The sequence below is a fragment of the Piliocolobus tephrosceles genome, chromosome 3 (assembly GCF_002776525.5).
Source record: "Piliocolobus tephrosceles isolate RC106 chromosome 3, ASM277652v3, whole genome shotgun sequence".
NCBI classification, from domain to species: Eukaryota; Metazoa; Chordata; class Mammalia; order Primates; family Cercopithecidae; genus Piliocolobus; species Piliocolobus tephrosceles.
In genome coordinates, this window is record NC_045436.1 from 117,042,941 (window position 1) to 117,064,996 (window position 22,056).

General features: G+C 39.0%; 1 protein-coding gene across 1 annotated transcript in view; it reads left to right on the forward strand.

Annotated features, from left to right (window-relative positions):
• The first annotated feature begins 8,899 nt into the window (after positions 1-8,899).
• The window catches only part of ADAMTS3 (ADAM metallopeptidase with thrombospondin type 1 motif 3), a 279,272-nt gene continuing 266,115 nt past the window's right edge, over positions 8,900-22,056 (forward strand). The window contains exons 1-2 of the mRNA XM_026446914.2: positions 8,900-9,418; positions 10,711-10,738. Coding sequence (XP_026302699.1) covers positions 9,350-9,418; positions 10,711-10,738 — 97 coding nt within the window. The 5' untranslated portion in view covers positions 8,900-9,349. The remainder of the gene's footprint in view (positions 9,419-10,710; positions 10,739-22,056) is intronic.

Consider the following 22,056-nt stretch of genomic DNA (forward strand, 5'->3'; position numbering starts at 1 on the left):
CATGGTTGTCTTTTTTTTGAGACCGGGTCTTGCTCTTGCTCTGTCACCTGGACTGGAGTACAGTGGTGTCCATAGCCACACGCCACCATGTCAAGCTAATTTTTGGGGTGTGTGTGTGTGTATGTGTGTGTAGAGACAAAATCTCTCTATGTTGCCAAGGTGGGTGTGGAATTCCTGGGCTCAAGGCATCTGCCCACTTTGGTCTCTCAAAGTGCTGGGACTACAGATACGAGCCTCTGCGCTTGGCTAGTTATTCCTTCAATAATAGCATCAACCAAATGGTCCTTCAACCTTCTTTTCTTTAATGGATAACCTCAGTCAGTTCCTTAAATCTGTTTTGTTTGTTTGTTTTTGAGATGTAGTCTCGCTCTGTTGCCGAGGCTGGAGTGCAATGGTGCGATTTCTACTTACAGCAACCTCCGCCTCCCTGGTTTAAGTGATTCCCCTGACTCAGCCTTCCAAATAGCTGGGATTACAGGCATGTGCCACCACACCTGGCTGATTTTTCTATTTTTAGTGGAGACGGGATTTCACCATATTGACCAGGCTGCTCTCAGACTCCTGACCTTAGGTGATCTACCCACCTCAGTCTCCCAACGTGTTGGGATTACAGGTGTGAGCCACAGCGCCAGGCCTAGTTCCTTGAATCTTAATACTTATTTTGGGTAAACTACGAATGGACAGCGAATTGTGGACAAATTTCTATCCTCAGTGCAGGCTCATTGCATGAGCAGTTCAGAAATGCAGCACCTCAAAAGAAAATGTCTGTCATGCGTTCCTGTGGGCACCAGACATTCCTGGAGGAATTGTAGATCAGGGACTGTGATCTATTTTTTTTAAAATTAATAATTGACTTTTCTTAAACTGGTTTTATCTAATGTGCTCACTATGTAAGAAAGCACATGGTTCAATGACCTTTTAGTAAAAACACGTTTAATTTCCGAATCAATGCCACAGAGATGCTTTTGTGGACTTAGTTCTACTCAGTTCTGAATTATATGTTAACGGTGTATAATAGATGTTTAGTAAGGAATAGGGAACAAAATTAGATGTTATTCTAAATAACTCATGCTTGATTTTAATGTCACGTGGTTTCTATTTTCTGTAATTATCTATGAATAACATGTCCTATGGCCTTGCAATTCAAAGTGTTTTCTGTGGACCAGCAATATAAGCATCACCTGAGAACTTGTTAGAAATGACCCACTCCAGACCTGCTGAATCAGAATCTGCATTTATTAGGATAAAAATGGTAGAAAAGTTTGAGTAACACTGCTTAAATTTACAATTTAGACTGACTTATCTGGGAAACTTTTGAAAAATATAGATTCCAAATTTTCACAGTGGATCTGTGGAATCAGAATAGCTCAGAGTTGCTTACAACAGGTGCATTTAAGAAAACTTCCATGGGTCAACCTCTTATGTGCATATAACACATAAGAAAACTACATAGTAAGTGGTGACATATATTTTCAGGATGATTTGTCACAAGCTAACATTTAGTTAAAATGCTGTAACTCTTTCTGAGTGACCAAGGCAACGGATTTGAGGATTAACTCAAGTTTATAGACTTGTATCACTTCCTTATGCTGTTAATAATTTCTGTTATTAATTACACAATAATTTAAACTAAAGAATATTGATTATATTTTTCTCAAATGCATGAAAAACATTAAAATGTCACCAGACTGTTTTCTTTTGTGTTACATTATGTTGATAGCAAAAGTTCTATCTGAAAAGTTTATGTTTCTTCTATATGGCATAGGACTACTAAACAGTTCTACAATCTCACATTTGAACTGTCCGCACTAAATGCTTAGTTTGCCAGAATAGTGGTAGCTCCCAGGTTCTTGCTTTTTCAGTGTGACATAATATAATAAAGACCCTACACATAAATCTCAGTGTCTTTTTTCCTTAACATAAGTAACCTTTTGTAATAATAGCAATAAAATAAGAGTAGTAACAATTTCTAGCTTGATTATATCTGTTATGATCTGGATGAGAATCTATTAAAATAAAAACCCAAAACTTTCAGATCAGACTTCAGTTTTTTGTTGTGTTTTTTCTTCCTAACAAGCTAGATTCTAAGACTGTCTATTGGGAGAAGCAGTCTAGCACTGATGGTTAGTTTCATAACTAATTTTTCATTTGTTTGTCGAATTATTTTTTCTTCCCATTTTCTCTTTGCTAATTATTTTTAGTTTTAGTCTGGAAAGACTTAATTGCTGCCTTAAGGAATACATATAATATCCTGAGAATTAAATAACTGATTTTATTTAAAAGTTGTGTTTATAAGATAAAATTGGGTGTGAATTTCAGTAACTCAGCGGGATGCAAACATTTGTTTTTCCCTTAAAACAAAACATAACCCAAACCAAAAACTTTTATAAACATTTTATGAAAACTTTGCCAGCCATTGGATAAATAAAAGAGGGTTCATGAAACTAATAATAACATATAAACTCTTTCTGTTAGTTTTAATGTACCACAATGATGCTCAAATATACTGTCTTACATAGTAGAACTGTGATTTACTTCACAGTCATTGGATTGAATGCCCAAAAGATATCTGACTCTTTTCTCTGCCTTCAGACAGCATGAAAAGAGTTGAGACTTTATCCTAATCTCGAAGATCTTTAGGACATTTAATTACAGAATTTGCTTTGTTAACTAGTTTTGTTGACAACTCTTATTAACAAGTGGAGGGATTCTCTCAAGTGTAATTTCAGTATAGCTTTTACCCCACATAAACTCACTTCGTCTTGTTTTGACTCCAGTGTAAATTCAGAACACTTGACTATTTTCCTGACTTGTATAACCTACACTTTCCTATGGGAGAATCCTATCTATGAGCTGTAACTGCTAGTTTGCTAAAAATTTTTCCCTCTCAATAAAGTCTGTTGAGTCCAGTTGGAAATTGTGAATCGTACTTTTATTTTTTTTCTAATGGTAGTTGATTCACAGTCTTTGGTACTGTGATGTACCACACAAATGTTTTGCAGGATTGACAACTATAGAAAACAACTCGTAGTTTTGAAGGTACCAATGTGGTGGCCCTTTAAAATACAAGTGTTGGTATAATTAGTATGAATCAGCTAGCTATTTAATTAAGTTTATCAAATATTTATTGAATGGCCTGCTGTGTGAAAAGCACTATGCTACATCTGTCATTTTGAACCCCCAACTCTCCAAGGGAATACATGGACTAATTTAATGGTCTTAAATACTCATTTTATCCAGCATTCCACTAGATTAGGATTCCTTGAGCTATCAAGAGAAAATCATTGCCTGAATGCAAAGTAACCTGACAATAGTTCTAAATGCTTTGCTACTAAAATAGTTATAACTATTAAGTTATGCTATTATAAGAAACATTTGAAAAAATTTCAAATTGTAATTGCTCCTTTGTTTCTGTTTTAACCCTGGCCCCAGGAAGACTCTGATCTTCCATTACCATACAGAGATTCCAAGCCAAAAATATTTTAAAGGCTTGAAGAAACAGAGAAAAACTATAAAAACAAAAGATGGTAAACAGCAATATCTGTTTCTGTTAGTTGAGTATGAACAGCTAAATATTTAATTGTTAAATCAAACTTTATCAAGGAAAGAAAGAGGTTATTTATAGTGCTAATGATAGTTAAGGGTGTAATGAATAATCCCAAGTGGAGAAAAAGGAGAAAGATCAAGGAACACGAGGAATAATTTTCCCTCAAGACTTTGTCCCATTGTGGAATTATTCTTCTAAAAGCAAGTGATTAAATAAGGAATACTGAACACTCAACTTTGTTCTTGCAAGATACTGGTTTTCTTCTGAAGGAAATGACTATAGGAAGAACACTCCCTCAACCAGTAGCCAAAGCATGAACTAGATGACCTAATAAGGCTTTTCCATCTCTGATTTCTTGAGATTTGTGTTTAGAAATTTTCCTGTTGTTTAATTTGTTTTTGGAAACAGATTCTTACTCTGTCGCCCAGGCTGGAGTGCAGTGGCATGATCTCGGCTCACTACAACTGCCACCTCCTGGGTTCCAGCGATTCTCCTGCCTCAGCCTCCCGAGCAGCTGGGGTTACCGGCATGTACTACCACGCCTGGCTATTTTGTGTTTTTAGTAGAGATGGGGCTTCACCATGTTGGCCAGGCTGGTCTCCAGCTCCTGGCCTCAAGAGATCCACTCGCCTCGGCCTTTCAAAGCGCTGGGATTATAGGCGTGAGCCACTGTGTCCGGCCCCTGTTGTTTAATTTTTAAAAATCTTTTTACGGAACTTCTGAAAACTTTTGTGAAAAAGACCCAAGTTGGAAATAGCTTATTCACTGACAGTAGAGAAACAATGACAATAACAACTCCCTACTCATTTCACTGAAGTAATAGTAAGTAGAAGTAAATATTCACTTTAAATAGAGACAGTAAATATTCACTTCTTTGTTCATTTAATAATTATTATTTTAGTGCCTATTATGTGCCAGGCTGCATCCTGTGAGTATGAAAGTTTGACATCCTGACTCTTTATCAACCTAATGCCTCGGTTAAAACAAATAGGCATAATGTATACACAACATGCTTGATTCTCTGACCTGTGCATGAAAGAGTTCAATATTATATAAAATGGGAGGGTGCTGTGTGAGAGAGTAAGACTGAGCATGACTCTTGCTCTCAGTGAGCAATGAAATAATTCTCTACGTGCTGCTATCAACTCTGTTTTCTCATTTTCCATGTCCTTTCACTGTCCTATAGTGGTGGGTCCCATGTACCTACTCTAATATTCCTCTGTGATAGTTCTAGGTGTCAAGAATCCCAAGACCAGGAATAAAGTTCATCAGCAGGCAGGAATAAAAGGATACAATTTTGCCTGGAGATGTTCAAGTTGCAGTAAGTAAAGTACTATGCAACTTTTGTGTGACAGAAATTCTGTGAGATATTAGTGGTAGAAAGTAAACAAAACAAAGATCAAGACCCTCAAGGAACCTGTAATTTAGAGGAGGAGATGGATATAAATCTAGCCCCTTATGATGCAATAAAGTTTTATACTTATACTTCGAACAAAGTTGACTGCAGAATTCTCAAATTTATTTGACCATGGGAAGAAGTTAAAAATTGTAAATGTAAAAACTGTAATGTATCTAATAAATATTGACAGAAGGTTGTTAGTTATATTAAGAGTATGGGAAAGGTAAACAACCAAAAGGAACCCCCCCCCAAAAAATAAACCTAATACATGAATTTATAATTAATTCTTTGCTGCAAGAAATGACAAACATTTTATTCATTGGTTTAATACACAATAAATATTGGGTATCAAAATGTTGTCAAATTATGACATTGACCAGCCAGCCTCCAACAGAAAAACCCCCACAACTCTCTGCTTACTTAATTGCTGCCGACATGAGGATGCACAGGTTAAAATGTCGATATGTCAACCAATTTCATGAAACTTATTTTAAAGGAGATGATTTTCAATTAGGGAGACTAAATGTATATGGCTACTTTTGAAATTATTTATATGCTTAAAATATATTTTGAAAGAAAACATACTACGAGCATTAGTGTAGTACTTTTGTGGAGCACCTATTAGCACCTCCTGTAATATGATGCTCTTTGCCATGTGGACAGGAAGAGGAAGGGTACTATGGACTGAGAAATCACTATGAGCAAGAATGTGAACTTGAGGGTGTGTGGAAAACAATACTGTAGCCTGAGCCAAAGAAACATGGAGGAAGGGAAGGGATTTAATATGAGGCAGGTGGTCAGTTTTTGAAAGGAACTCAATGACTCTGTCTCTGACTCCTAACATCTTCTCTGGTAAAATTAAAAGTCAATCACATTTTAGCTGTTTACATTTTCCTATTTTCTTTTCTTTTTCTTTTTTTTTTTTTTTTTGAGATGGAGTCTCGCTCTGTCGCCCAGGCTGGAATACAGTGGCCGGATCTCAGCTCACTGCAAGCTCCGTCTCCCAGGTTTATGCCATTCTCCTGCCTCAGCCTCCCGAGTAGCTGGGACTACAGGCGCCCGCCACCTCGCCCGGCTAGTTTTTGTATTTTTTAGTAGAGATGGGGGTTTCACCGTGTTAGCCAGGATGGTCTCGATCTCCTGACCTCGTGATCCACCCGTCTCGGCCTCCCAAAGTGCAGGGATTACAGACTTTAGCCGCTGCGCCCAGCCTACATTTTCCTATTTTCTTTAGACCTTGCCATATTGTATTACCAATGAGCCATCTATACGTATGCCATTAGTTTTATTCAAAAAATTACACTGAGGCCCTTATATGTTCTAGACAATGTGCCAGAGTTTACATGTAAGATCATGTTAATTTTCATGAACAGTTTGCAAAAGTAGTACTATGAAACCAATTTTGGAGTTGAGAAAACTGAAGCTGAATCCTCATGAGAATCCAACCGACCTAACTTGAAGTTCATTTTGCTTTAAATATGCTTTGTAATGGCATTTACCCATGTGTGTTCCACAGAGGATAAAGCATGAGAAAAAAGGATTCTATGGTCATATAAATAAGGAGACCAAATTGCACTACATCTCCCTTTGAAGACTCACAATTTTTTTTTTTTTTTGTTAGACGGAGTTTCACTTTGTTGCCGGAGGCTGGAGTGCAGTGACACGATCTCAGCTCACTGCAACCTCCGCCTCCTGGGGTCAAGCGATTCTTCTGCCTCGGCCTCCTGAGTAGCTGGGACTACAAATTTGTTTGTTTAAATAGGTACCCTGAAGTCTGAAATAAGGAGATCCATTTTGTTTCATTTACCTAAGTATTTCATAAGCTCAGTTGGCTGTCTAAGACATTTCGTTTTCATGGTAAAACATTTCATATTTATTCCAGGGAATACTTTGGGAAACTCTGATTACAATATATAATTGGGAGAACCCTATTAATTAGAACTCATTTAGAATAAAAAATACCTATTGTATGCTCTTAAATTGATGTTTGTCAAAGTAAGAGTCATGACTTACTGGGTTGTGAAATCAATTAAGTCCTTATCTGCAATTGGGGTTGGGGGGAAAGAATGGCAAGAAAAATATCAGGGTTGTTGCATGCAGTACAGGTAAGTACTGAATCATGAAATTTTTACTGGGTCGCCATGCAATATGCATTTCTCTCTGTGGTCATGGCCAAAAATGTCTGAAGCCGCTGCTTTCCTGAAAGTCACATGAATTGCTTGCTGTGCCAAGAGTTAGGTGATAACTAATGTCTGAATGTTGTAAAATTAACACAAAAGGGCCTACTGTAACACCATGGTTAAATACATTTTTGTTATTACCTAAAATCAGATGATTTTAGATCTCAAATGTCTCATAGAGGAGAAACCAAAATAGAGGTTTAGTCTGACTTATCAAGGTAAGACAACTGTTAGCTGGGCCTAGAACCTAGATCTCCTAATGTGTATCTCTAGTATTATTTTACTTGTCGGTGTAAATTGACAAATTTTTAATTTATCGAATGCTTAGGGTTACTTTTTTTTAATGAATGGGAAAACCCGGTGTAAAATTTAGCAAATCACTCCTGCATAGCTAGTCAATGACAGGTTACAAAAATGCTACAAGCTTTAATTGAAGGAAAATAGTAATTTAGAGATACTTCAGTGCTGGGGTCTAATTCTAATTCCAATTAATAACTAATTGACCTAATACCTTGTTTTACTAGGTGGGACCATTTAGCTACTGAGTTTCTCATTTGTATATGTAAATGTCCTCGATATATGATTTTGAGAAGACTTAGCAGATAAAACATCAGTGAACAACAAATCTCTCCATGCTTAAGTTAAAGGCACAACCATCACCTTACCTCTCTAGGAATAAACAATGAATTGAAGGTATAGGAAACCCTCCAAACTCACATTGCTTTTAAAAAAGAACGGGAACTATGACTTATCTTGCATCTCATAGCAAGATAAACACTAGCTCGTTTTATTGTAGGCAGGCCTCTTCAAGACTCTGTCCAGTTGAAGTCTTGAAGTTCGTATCTAAATTTGTGTCTACTCACTCCTGGCTCGTGGACCGGTCAGTGGAGGCTGGAGCTATTTCCTTTTCCTCCTGTCTGCTTTCTGGAAAGCACCCACAGGTGTATAGGCCTGGGAGCTGGGCCTGGGCTAGGATTCCAGCAAACTCAGGTTGGTGTCATTTCCCCTCAGGAAGCGCCAGGCCACAGCGGGCAGAAATCATTTGATAACTTAATCTGGGTGTGAGGAAGAGTCGCTGAGGCCTGTGTACTCTAGTGATAAACGGAAGCATCCGGGCGATTCAAGGAAAGGACGTGGTATCTTTTAAAACTAATATAAACGAATAAAGCCTAAACAAGAGCTTACAAAGAAGGACACCCCCTCCCAAAACGTGGGAGGTAACTGGTGCCTGGAGGGGAGATGACCACGTGGTTAAGATCTGGAGGTTCCAGGGCTTCACTTCGGGGAGAATTCTTTCTCTGGCTGTGAGAACAGTGGAGGTTGGAGGAGGTGAACTGCCTACAGCCCAGGACCAGCCCTTGGACCCTCCCCCTTCCTATAATTAACTCAACGCGCGTCCCGCCAGTCGGGATCGGTGGCGCCCCTGGACCCTCCCCTCCTTTCGCCCTAGGCGGAGAAGGAGAGGCTCCAGGGTGGGAGGTCGAGCCCGGGCCACACCAGCCCCTGAGCGGTCTCCAATCCTGACACGGTGCCGGGGGCGCCGGTTCGGGCCCCGCATGACGTGGGCGCCACGGCGGGAGGGGCAGTCCGGGGAGCTCCGGCCGCCTTATTAGCGCCCGGCGGGTAGCCAGCAGCCCGCAGACTGCCGCGCTGCGAGCAACAGGAGCCGGCGAGCGGCCCACTCCTCCCACCTCCTCCGCCTGCCTCCTCCTCCTCCCCTTCGCTCCTCCCGCCCCCACCTCTGCGTGTGCGGCGGAGTCGCCCTCTCCCTGCCTCTTTCTCCCGCTCCCGCTCGCTCGTCTCTCTCGCTAATACTTCCCCCTGCTGTGCTCCGGGGAACCCAAGCATTCTCCGCGCTAACCTTAGGGACCAATGGTGCTCGAAAAGCCTCGAAAAAGCTGCTTTGGGCAGAAATAGTTGGAAAGCCCCTCGTCCCTTCCCCCTCTCCCGGGCTCAGCCTGTGCCCGCTTGCAGCACCTTCTCGCTCCTGCACACTCTGTTTGGGAGGACGGGGTGAGAAGGTGAAGTGGAAAAAACTTAAGAGCAGAGGGGGCCAGTCTCAGAGCTCAAATTTCATTTTCATTGAAGCAAAGCACAGAAGATCATTTGTTTCTATTTTGCATTTTTTTCCTTTTCCTTTTTTTTCTTAAAGAAACTTATTTTGGGGGGGTTTGCTGTGGGCATTTGCTCTGCCCAGTAGTTGGAAAGTGAACTCGACTCGTGATGGTTCTCCTGTCACTTTGGTTGATAGCAGCCGCTCTGGTAGAGGTTAGGACTTCAGCTGATGGACAAGTAAGTGGAAAATAATAACAATAAAAAACTCAAACCCAACCTTTTCCCGAAAAGTTCCTCCCCTGTCTACCCTCCTTTCTTTCCTCCTTCTCCTCCCACCCTTCCCTGTTATCTTTTGCGTTCAGGAACGGTGTTTTGAGGGCTGGGCGCAGCGTGCGGGCTTTTGGGGGTGGAGGGTTGAGTTGCACGGGAGGTTATGACTCCCACTCCGGGAGCCCAGGCTTGTCACACCTAGGGCTTCACCAGTCTGTGACATTCGTAACAATTCGTAGTGATAAACCGCAGCCAGTTCCCATCCTCGCCGGGTCATCTGGGCTTCCCCTTTCTGGAGGGCGGTCTGGGCGCTTGAATGAAGTTCTGGACACTGGGTCCGGGATCCCAGCGCTCTGGCTGCTGCCGCCGGAGTCGGGTTCCTGGAGCTTTCTGTCCTCCGAACTGACTCACGGTTTTTTCGGGCAGCTGGAGGCGGGGGTTTCAGGAAGTCCTTGGGCCGGACAGGGAGAGATCCTGTAGACACGTGTCCTGGGAGTACCACGGCCGGGCTAGGGTTTGACAGTTGGGGACGGGGGCTGGAGACGTTTCCTGCCCTGCGTTTTCCTGGGCAGAGGCTGCAGGCGCCGGCCGCCTTCTCCCCTCCCCCTCTGCACAACTCCTCCTCTTTTTAAAGCTAAGTTGACTGCAGCTCTGTTTCTTTTCGGCCCTGCCCCCAGCCCTTTGGAGACTCAAGGTGAAGCCCGATGCTCTCAGAAGAGTCCTTGAGAAGGCTCCGCCAGGGGAGCCGTTTGTAGTAAATTATATCAGCACTGGGCCGATGGGACTTTGGGTACAGAATTTCTCTGTTAGTTTTCGTAGCTTCTCTGGTCGGCCTGGTCTAATCGACCATAGGGTAAAAAGTAGAGAATTGTCTAGTTGATTCCTGACCTTAAATCTGATTAATCAGGCCCCCGCTAGGCTTCTTTTGGCCTGTTTAAATTCATAGACTTTCTTTTCTAATCCAGACCCAGTAGAATTTTCAGAAGAGAGTATTGAGTTTGTGTATGTATTTTTGCTGGCTTCATAAGTGTTAAATTAAAATGAAAAGGGGCAAACAACTGCCTTCCCCAAATTGTTATGGAATTGTCTCATGAAACCTTCTACAAACTAAGGTGCAGGCTTTAGGCACCAATCTCAGTCTCTAGCATCTCCTGATTAGTTAGCTCTTGGAAAGCATTAATGGTAGAAATAAAACTCGCAAGGTGATAAGATGAAACCCAGTAACTGTTTCTTTTTCTTGCTTTCCCCCTCCTTTCCAGGCTGGTAATGAAGAAATGGTGCAAATAGGTAAGCTTTGTTCTCAGATGCCACTCTTATCTTAAGTTGAAAGTAAGGGAGTAAAGTGAGCTAAGCAAAATATTGTTTCTGAAATGTTTCCCACTGGTGGTTAAAAAAAATAATCTGTAGTCCGGAAACACTTCTGTTCTTCTCTTCCTCTTTCTGGAGGAAGATCCCACTTTCCTCGGGCTAAATTATAGTGAGGTAAAAATTCTTCTGCAGTTGGACATTTCAAGCATCAGTTTATTACTGTCTTTGTACAAACCACTGATATGTACTTGGAAGGTGATGGAGGGGGCTGGAAGATGATGTGGAGATGAATGAAATAAAATCATCAACTTCTGTAGCATTTAGGAGGAGAACATTTGAGTACAACAGGAGGCAAGAATGCTACATAGAAGAGAACAATGAAGTACAGAGGATGGAAATTTTTGTCTTACAATCTTTCCTGCTTCGGGTAAATCCTCTGATGACCTCTATTATTCAATCTGCTTTAAAATAATTATCTCCTGATGTGAAAGATACTGTTAGGCCTTTTGCTAATATCTAAAATCCCAGTACTCTCCTGATGCTGTGGAGATTCTTACTCCCATTTTATGGGTGAGGAGACTGAGATTCAAAGAGTGTAAGTGACTTGCAACAGGTCACTCAGAAGTCCATGGGCTTTCTTGAAGCTGTTTAGAGTAATGTATTTGTTGTGAATGTGGAGACTGAAAGTCATCTGGCAAGAAGCCAGGCTACATTCAAAGTCTTTTCATACACATTTTACTTGGATTACTTTAAAAGATACTTTTTCTTTTTGGCAGAGTATTAGTCTATGTAAATTTTGTATTTGTCAGGTGATATTGTAAAGCCGTCTTTTAGAAGAAAAGTTTTTATTACTGCTGCTGCAAACGTAGTTACAAGTCATTGGCTGTTTATTAAATGCCAGGCACAGTGTTGATTGTTTCATGTACATTATGTCAACTGATTCCCACAGCCACACTATGAGGTGGGGATACTGTTGTGCCTATGTTAGAGATGAGGAAAATGAAAATGAAGCTTGAGAAGTTGCACAGCTACCTGTTACAGTACACAGTGTGGAGATCCACACTTGTTAACTAAGGAACCCAAGAGCTAGGCCCAGAGGTGTGTGTATGTAGCCTGTAATATATGAGCATATATCAAAATGCTCCTTCCTACTCAGTGCTTAGCATTCATTGTTGGATATATTTCCCTAGCTTAGACCTCTACTGCAAGAGCAGAACAGTGGGGAGGAAAGGCACTGAGAACTGCACTAAAAATACAGTGTTTATGAATAGATACTTGTCATTTGTAGTTGGTAACATTCAGCCATCAATCCTTATCTTTTTAGAGAATGTTTTTTAACAAACTCTAAAGTAGGGAGAAGAAAGTTGTCTTATTTTTAATTACTGAAACATTTGATTACTTGCAAGTCCCAACTTTTCAAAAGCAAATTAAAAAGATGTCTTAAGATCACCCATTCCACCAAAAAATTTCATGAAATATATAGCTTTGATTAACATTTTAAGATAGAATTAGGATGTTCTCATATAAGAGGCCCTGGATTGAACCAAAGTTTGGTTCAGTTGTTTTGCTAATGTAAATTACTATAGTAGCCCTTTCAAAGGGAAGAAAATAGTACAGGTGTGCTTAAATTTGGCAGAAGAGAGATAAATCAGTATGAAAGAGAGGAGGCAGAGCCCTCTTAGGTTGTAGTGCTGGAGATTTACTTGTTCCCATATTCATCTGTTTTATGGGATTTCTCTCTTTTATTATTACCATTCTTATTTATCATTTTCAAGTTGAATGAAGAGAAGAACAGATTGAAAAAATTAGATTTTGGCCCACAGGTCTTGTGATAGCAAAAGTATAACTATCATTTCACTTTGGTTTATGTATAATATGTAAGAAAATCTTATGTATAGAATTAGTTTTACTCACCTGTCCCCTGTGTGTAAAGGCACTGCTAACCTGGAGATTTGGTAAAATGCACTCCTGAAAACATTACTTTTTTTTTGTTTTCTATTAACTGATTTAGAAGTAGTTTTATATAACCGCCTGGGGACATGTTATTTGATCAAGGATACATTAGGAAAGACAAATAATATTTGTAGATTTTATTTATTTATTTTATTGCTCAACAAATTGGCTAGAAAAAAATTGCTTGGCCCAAATAATTTCTAAATAATTTAACGTCTCAGGAAGGGTTAAATATCAATCAGTAATAAACCACAAGTCAAGAAACTAAATTTTAAAAATACTTTCTATTGAAATGTAATAGAGATGTAGGAGAGTGCATATAAGTTTACTTTGCCGATTTTTCACCAAGTGAATGCTCCTGTGCAGTCAGCAGCTGGATCGATAAGTTGAACATTACCAGCACTGCTGTACGTCCCTCATGCCGACTGCCAAGCTTTCTCCTGTTATGAAAGGTGACTGCTCTCCTGACATCTAACAGGATAAATTGATTGTGTCAGTTTTTCATGCTCTTTATAACTAGAGTCACAGGATATGTACATCTTAGTATTTAACTTAGACGGTCAGTTTTCAAAAATGTATCTTATATGCTTCAACCCTCTAGACTAGGAAGGCTTTTATTTAGGTAAGGAGAAGGCAGTTTGTCATGGGGACAGGTTAGAATACATGTAGTTATGTCACCAATATAGTGTCTCATGCACGATATTGCCTCTTTCCTTCTCTCTTCAGCCAGTGGAAAAATACTTTCTTGGTATGTGGGAAAGTAGGATTCACCCTAGAAAAAATGGGTAAATATGTTTTGAACCCTGACCTAGTTGTGTGCCTCTTTGCCAACCAGATAGGAACTGCGTCTCTAATCACCTACCTATACCCATACATACATACATATCTGTGTGTTTCAGTATGTTTCTGCATATATGTGTAAGTATGTTTCATGAGATCATTGACATACTTTTAGGGGATATCAGGGAGGACTGTCATTTCTGACTCAGAGTATGGCCTTGGTAGGATGCCTGAGGTAATCGTGGGAAACTGGTGTGGCTGGTCCAATTGGGTAAGGAGGCTTGCTCAATGACACATGTGGCTTAGGAAATAATCATAGTTCTGTAGAAATTGGAAAATCTGAAAAAGAACTCTCTGAGTCCTTTTGTTTCATCAGCCAACACTGAGATTGCTTGAGTATCATTTGAGGAAAAAGCATTGTGATCCTTTAGTGTTAAGCTGTCTTCTCTTTCCTGACCCCAGATGGAATTGGGGCATATCTTCCCTCTCCTGATTCCTCTTGGAATTGGGGCATCTGTCCTATTTCTGTTCCCCAGTTGCAAATTCCATTACATCTCAATCTTAAAAAAATAAAGTTGCTAATCGTATTCTCTCAGATATCTAGTTTACTAAGAGATAATTTTTCACCATTTTCAGGTTTTGGTTTGTAAGGTTTAGTGTGAGGTACTTACCTAGTTATTGACCAGTTAAGCATTGTCACTAGATTAACCCTCATGAGAGCAAAGACTTTGTTTTGATGCCAGTTGTATCTCTAATACATGAAACAGGGCTTGGTACCTTGTGGGTCCTCAAATACTGGTTATTCAATGAATAGATCTAGCAAGCAGGATATTATTATATTAAGGTTTATTTGTGTTCTGAATTTCCTTGTTTTGTGCCTTTCTCCAGGCTAAATTGGTTCCTAAGAAAATGAAGACGGTGACAATGGCTATACAATTAATTATTCAATGTTATCAAGGCCTCTTGGAACTCCTCTTCCACCCTACAAAGCACAGGGACCTAGGCCTATCATTATTTTATGCTTTTCTGTTTATACTCAATAAGTATTTGGTAAATTGAATTGAATTCTATGTGCCGTTTTGGAATGCCAACTAATTTTTTTTTTTTTTTTTTACTTCATCCTACTTGGGATCATTTGCCCTATTGCTGGCATCAGGAAAGATAAGCTAAGCTAAGATTAAGATCTGTCAATCCAATTTGCCAGCAGCAGTACTAGAAAGTGTGGTGAAGGAGGTTTAAGGGGATCCTTTATAAAATGCAGAATTTTAGCTACTCAAGCGATTATTCTTTCTTGAAACTAAAGATAATGGAGTTGGCTTTACTGATTTATCTTCTGTCCCTCCATTGAGCATGATTATGGTTAATGTTAACTGCTTCAAGATTCTTAGGTGAAAATTTAATTAAGTGCAGCAATCTGTGTATCACCATTATCATACCTTATTGTTGTTTCGCTGAAATGTTTCTTACCCATGCTTTCACTGCTTTTCCTTGCCATTGTACCAAATAATTATAATATTGCTCAGAAATGTTAAAAAAAAAAAACCCTCAAGGTCGCCTCTGCTTCCAGGACGATGATCTTTAAGCATTCTTTGCTTTGAGTAGCCAACCCAGATTATCTTGGAAATCCATTAGGGACCATTCCAAATTGCCTGGTAAAATCATGAGTAATTTTGATATGAAGAGTTGGATTATTGTGCTTGGAAAGGATATATTGACAATGATGACTTCAATGGAACTTTAATGCTTCTTTAAAGAGGATTACTATTATCAGAATTTTGAGAATCTTCTCTTTAGCATTCCTGTAGTAGAGATCAGATTTTATTCCTAAACTATACTACTTCTGTTATTATAAGTTGTTGAATTTTTTATTTTTAATTAGTCAGTTTTTTCCCAGATTGTTGATGTCTTACAAGTGCCCACTGTAATCATATTCTTTAATTTTTCTGGATTCTTCAGATTTTTGAAAATCATTCCAATTCCCAAACTGCTGTTATAATTTAGCATGTTCTTATTCAGACTTCTTTCAATACACACACTGTATTTTTTTGTATAACCGTTTTTGTTTTGTTTAATATTTTAGTAGAGCTTTTCAACATAATTACAAACTCCTTCTGAACTTCATTTTACCTCATCATACTAATAAACTCTAATTTGTATAATCATTTTCCTAATAGTATTTATTTTCCCATGATAGTGAATGTTGCCACACAGTGTTGTGTATGTATATGTCATTGCCTGCATTTCAAGTGACTACTTTAGGTGAGAGCCCCAGAAGTTGCTTACTGAGTAAAAACAAATTCACATGATACATTTTGACAAATGGCTTTTGAACAAGTCTGGATGATCTGAACTTCTACTAGCAACTTAGGAAGGCATTGATTTTTAAAATTTCACTTTAGAATTAATTCTGTCTGCTTTTTGATGTTTGAATATAATTTTTAATATTTAGTTATGCAATCTGAAAGATGCAGTGAATTCATAATTTTTCTAACTCTCAAGTACCCAATGAATACGAATAATTATATTATACAAATGTTTTTGTAATTTTATTAGTATTACAAGAAGACTCATCTACCTCATACAGTACAATTTGGGAGTTGTATATTCCTTAAAATGCATAGTGGAGCATGGGAAGTTTCCTAGCATAGCAACCTCTGTTCTCACGTATTATTTATACCTCCTAATTTTCCAAAGAAGTTTACAAGACTTTGCTGACTAACTGTAAATCCCTAGGAGAAATTTTGTGGTAAAATGTCAGTCTCTTGTTTAGGAAAATGATTGCCACAAATTCAGCATGATGAATCTTCATGGAATTTAGAACAAATTGTGAGCAGCATGAAACAGTATATCTTGCTCTTGAAATGATTGATAAAACAAAAATAGCTATTAGGAAACTTGTAGCAAGAAAAAAAGGATTAAATATATGATTCCTCAGATACTGTGGTCTTAGATATTAAATCACGTTTCCAACAATTTTTCTTAATATTTAGTAAGTATATTTGTATATTAGATATGCAAACCAAAACAATGATTGATGGCATTATTCATGAGTTCCAGTTCTCGTTCCTTTACGTGTAAAAACCTCTCTTTTGCATATAAAGTTCATTTTCTTCTTTCTGTTTTTTTTGAGACAGGGTCTCGCTCTGTAACAGAGGCCGGAGTGCAGTGGTGCAATCATGGCTCACTGCAGCCTTGATCTCCCCAGCTCAGGCTATCCTCCTGCCTCAGCCTCCCGAGTAGCTGGGACTACCCTGGCCCCATTTCTTTTTTCTTTTTTTTGAGACAGAGTCTCACTCTGTCGCTCAGGCTGGAGTGCAGTGGCACGATGTCGGCTCACTGCAACCTCTGCCTTCTAGGTTCAAGCAATTCTCTGCCTCAGCCTCCTGAGTAGCTGGGACTAAAGGTGTGTGCTACCATGCCTGGCTAATTTTTGTATTTTTAGTAGAGATGGAGTTTCATCATCTCTTCCAGGTGGTCCTGAACTCCTGACCTCATGATCCACTCGCCTCAGCCTCCCAAAGTGCTAGGATTACAGGCGTGAGCCACCGTGTCCGGCCCTGGTCCCATTTCTTAATCTAAAATCTAAATCTATATATACAGGAGAGGACCTATGAATATTCGTATTTCCTCTATCAAGTGGTCAGGAGCACAGACACTGTTGACTGTGTAGTTTAAAATCCCAACTCCACCACTTTCTAGCTGGTAACCTTAACCTCTCAAAGTGTTACTTTCTTGTGTGTAAGAGGCATAATACTACATTTTAGAAAACATTTTAATTTTAATTTTAAGTCCCAGCGTACATGTGTAGGACGTGCAGGTTAGTTACATAGGTAAACGTGTATCATGGTGGTTTGCTGCACCTATCAACCTATCACCTAGGTATTAAGCCCAGCATGTCCTAGCTATTTTTCCTAGTATTCTCTTCTCCTCCACCCCATACCACAATGGTCCCCAGTGTGTGTCGCTGCCCACCCTGTGTACATGTGTTCTCATTGTTCGGCTCCCACTTATGAGTGAGAACATGTGGTGCTTGGTTTTCTGTTCCTGAATTAGTTTGCCGAGGATAATGGCTTCCAGCTCCATCCATGTTCCTGCAAAGGACATGATCTTGTTCCTTTTTATGGCTGCATAGTATTCCATGGTGTATATATACCACATTTTCTTTATCCAGTCCATCAGTGATTGGCATATGGGTTGATTTCATGTCTTTATTATTGTGAATGGTGCTGCAATGAACATTTTTGCTGTGTAGAAACTCTTTAGTTTAATTAGATCCCATTTGTCAATTTTTGCTTTTGTTGAAATTGCTTTTGGCAATTTCATCCTGAAATCTTTGTCCATGCCTATGTCCTGAATGATATTGCCTAGATTTTCTTTTAGGGTTTTTATAGTTTATAGTTTTTTGTTATAGTTTTGGGTTTTACATTTAAGTGTTTAATCCATCTTGAGTTAATTTTTAACTAAGGTGTAAGGAAGGGGTCTGGTTTCAATTTTCTGCATATGACTAGCCAGGTCTCCCAACACCACTTATTAAATAGGGAGTCCTTTCCCCATTGCTTGTTTTTGTCAGGTTTGTTGAAAATCAAATGGTTGTAGATGTGCAATGTTATTTCTGAGTTCTCTGTTCTATTCCACTGGCCCGTGTGTATGTTTTTGTATCAGTAACATGCTGTTTGGGTTATTGTAGCCTTGTAGTATAGTTTGAAGTCAGGTAGTTTGATGCCTCCAACTTTGTTCTTTTTGTTTAGGACTGTCTTGGCTATATGAGCTCTTTTTTGGTTCCATATGAATTTTAAAATAGTTTTTAAAAATTCTGTGAATAATGATAATGGTGGTTTAATGGGGATAACATTTAATCCATAAATTACTTTGCCATAGTCTCATGAAAATACTACTGTTACTTCATAGCATTCATAAAATGCTGGTACATTGTAAACAAGATAGAATCACAACTATTGTTATTAGTGTGTCTTTGACTTGTGCTGTTTCTTTTTTAAACTTTTACTCAAAGAGAGGTACTTCATTCTAATCCCTACATTTTAGATAGGTCTGCCTATCACCATGAATTTCCAGGAACTTTAATTTCCTGTGCCATGGACTTGTAACAAACTATCTAACCAGTCAGCTCACCATGTGACAGCTCTTTGAGAGTTCTATTTTCATGTATTATCTTCATGTTTGTATCTCAATGTAGTATTGTTTAGTTAATTGTAATATAGCGGTAGAGAGAGGGAGTTGAGAAATGAATGGTGCAAAACCAGTTATTCCATATGGATTCCATGCCAACTCTATTTTATGTTTACCAGATACAATTCTTTTACTTCTTACACCTAATTTTGCTGGAATTCCCTTCATTCCATTTTGCTAAAAGAAATCATGGAAGTCATGACTCCTTTGGATGCACGTGACAGGAACCCAGTTCACATAGGTTAAGGAAAACAAAATTGATGAGGTTTCAAAGTCAGGTATAGTTGGATCTAGAGTTTAAATAATACCGTCATGGCATCTCTCTCTTTCTCTTATTCCCTCTTTCTCTTTATCCTTGTGTCTTTCTCATTTTTCCTCTGTATTGGTTTTATTTCTCTTTCAGGGTAGGATTGGTTCACCTCCCCCTACACCTCCCACCAGTTGTGGCAAAGACTGTTGCTGTCATCTCCAGGCTATCATTCTACCTTTCACCCCAGAAGACAGACACCTCTTTTTTGACAGGTCCAGTACATTTCCTGGTAGAGATTTTATTGGCTACTTGATTTAGTCATAAGCTTGAATCATTCACTGTGTCAGGGGATGCAGTACTTTGATTCGCCTGGATTGGGGCGTTTTACCCCTGATTTAAAAGGAGTGTGACTGGAGTGTGACATGGTTAACCTGAAGTGAAATCGGTGTGCAGCTAAATAAAAAGGAGGGATGCATGCTGAAGAGTCACACAGCATACAGTAATACCTCAAATGCAATAGCTTTCCAGCACATTGATGGGAGATAGTGGCAGTGGCAGGCAGAATAATGGCATGCCAAAGATGTCTGTGCCTGTATCCTTGAAACCTGCAAGTATGTTATGTTACATGCCAAAGGGGGATTAAGTTTGCAGATGGAATTAAGGTTGACAATCAAATGACCTTAAAATAGAGAGATTATCCTGGATTATCAGAGTAGGAGTCTTTATAAATGGAAGAGGGAGGCGAAAGAGAGAGAACCAGAGAGGTGGCAACAGGAGGACTTAGTCCCCTGTTGCTGGTTCTGAGGATGGAGGAAGGGGGACCATAAGCCAGGTGATGCCAGTGGCCTCCAAAAGCTGGAAAAAGCAGGGAAACAGATTCTTTCTTACGGCTTCCAAAAAAAAATGCAGCCCTGCTGATGACTTGATTTTAGCTCAGTGGCCTAGTAGACTGTCCCAGTTTCTCCTACTTTTTGACAAAAGTATGAGCCAGGCTATTTTAGATTTGGAAAATGTAATTATCGCAAGTAAAGTTTCAGTGAAAACCTTTAACAATGCTGTCCACATTTCTTATTTATTTTATTTTTCCTAGCCTTTGCTCTTGGAGACAAATGTTAATTTTTATAGCTTCAAATTTATACTCAATATTAATCTTTCAAAGTTCTAGTTAGCAAAAATTATAAGTTTGAGAAATATTAATTTTTAGAGTGCCTAACATTGCTCTCGAGTCTGTAAAATTCTTAGTGATGCTAAATAAGCAGAGGTGCTTATTTAAAAACTGAGATTGGAATGTTAAAATTTTGGCATTTGGGCTTCACTTAAAAACAAAATCTTTTTAACTTATTTTGTTATTAATTATTTGGTCATTTTAAGATGTAGCAAATAAAATTCTTGGATATCTTTCTTCAAAGCATGCTTTTTCTTTTTTTGAAATATGTTCTCTTACCTGATTTCATGTTCTAGTACACTAAAGAATGTGTTGTTCTTTCCTAAATGGCTTTTTTGAACATAAATATTGTGCAGTTGCAACAAATGTTTATTAAAAAGCCAGATTTCTAAAAACTAGAAGAATTTAGGTACACAACTATTCGTTCGTTCTTAATAATGAGTAAAAATGCCATCACCTTTAGTTTTCAAATAGCTTCATAAAAATATTATACTATGAAAATAGATTTGCAATTAAAATAAAAGACACACCAAAGAGGGTGTCGACTTTGTGGTGATAAGAGCCTAGAGGGTTTGAAGTGAGGAGAAAAGAATTTGACTGTATTCAGAATTTCAGCATGTGTCACAATTAATTTTTAATTGCTTTTGAGAGAAGATGTGTCCCCTTCCCCTTAAGTGTTTATAGCTTTGCTGAGACCTTTGGCGTTTGGCGTCCTCTTTAATGTCCATCCTTCACCCTGCTTGCATCTTTCCTGGAGCAGCTGGCTCCCATCATTTCTGATGAAAGTCATTCTCTTACTCTTGGCTCAGGATTTGGAAATGTTGTTGTTGGAGCTGCTTCTTTAGCTGATCTTAAAAATGCTTATTCGATTTCATTCTTGAGGCCAGATTATTGCTTACTGAGAATTTATACCTGATAAAATAAATTGCCTGTGTGAACTGCCTCTTCATAGTAGATAACCAGCCACTTTTTGGGAGAGAATTCCAGTCTTTTAGATTGGGTAATGGGGCGTGGATTGTTACAGCCAGATTGGATTTTAGGCCCTCTGTTGATATGGAATTTAAGGTCCTTCTAACTGTATCACATCAGGCTGGATGGGATTATAGGGGAGAGAGGTCTGAGGGGCACTAGGACTTGGAAAGAATCTGAAACTGACTTTCTTTTTCTATAGCTCTAGCTAAGAGGTGATGATGGTGATGATAACAGCTCACTTTTCATTTATTAAAGTTTTGTTAGATGGGCCAGGGCCTTTGTATACTTCACCTGATTTGGTTTCCATTATTGTTTCTGTTTTTAAGATAACCTCTGTGAGCCTTAATTTTCAGAATTTGCTTGTAAGTTGGCAAAGAGTGCATCAGTCAGGAACTAGAATTCAAATGCAATGCTTTCTGACTCCAGAACTTTAGTGTTCAACCATCATACCCAAATCTCTTCCTTGCTTGGGAACTGTAAGCCATATTGCATCAATCACAAGTATTTCAATATTCTATGTGCCTGGGGTAGCTTTGGTATTAATTAGACCCTTAAAAATTTGTGTGACATATGAGAGATTTATACTGAAGTTGCTCAAGGTCTTTGCAACGTTGACTGTACTACTGAAGACTTTTGTTCTTTTACAGTTCTATAGTGTGGTCTTTGCAATGTATTGGGGACATCTAGTACCCCTAGGGGATATTTGTGTCTTATTCTGCTACATACTTGGAAGGAAACCAAGATGTCTGTTTCAAGCTGTAGCATATCTGGCTGAACATATAAAGGAGTTAAGATGATCCTAGAGCATGGGCTACTGTGTCTGTCGTACAGTGCACCTTACCAGCCCCAACACAGAGCAATCTCTCCCAAGAAACTCCACTTCCAGACAGAGCCATCTGTTAGACTTCCCTCCCTCCCTCCCTCCCTCCCTCCTTCCTTCCTTCCTTCCTTCCTTCCTTCCTTCCTTCCTTCCTTCCTTCCTTCCTTCCT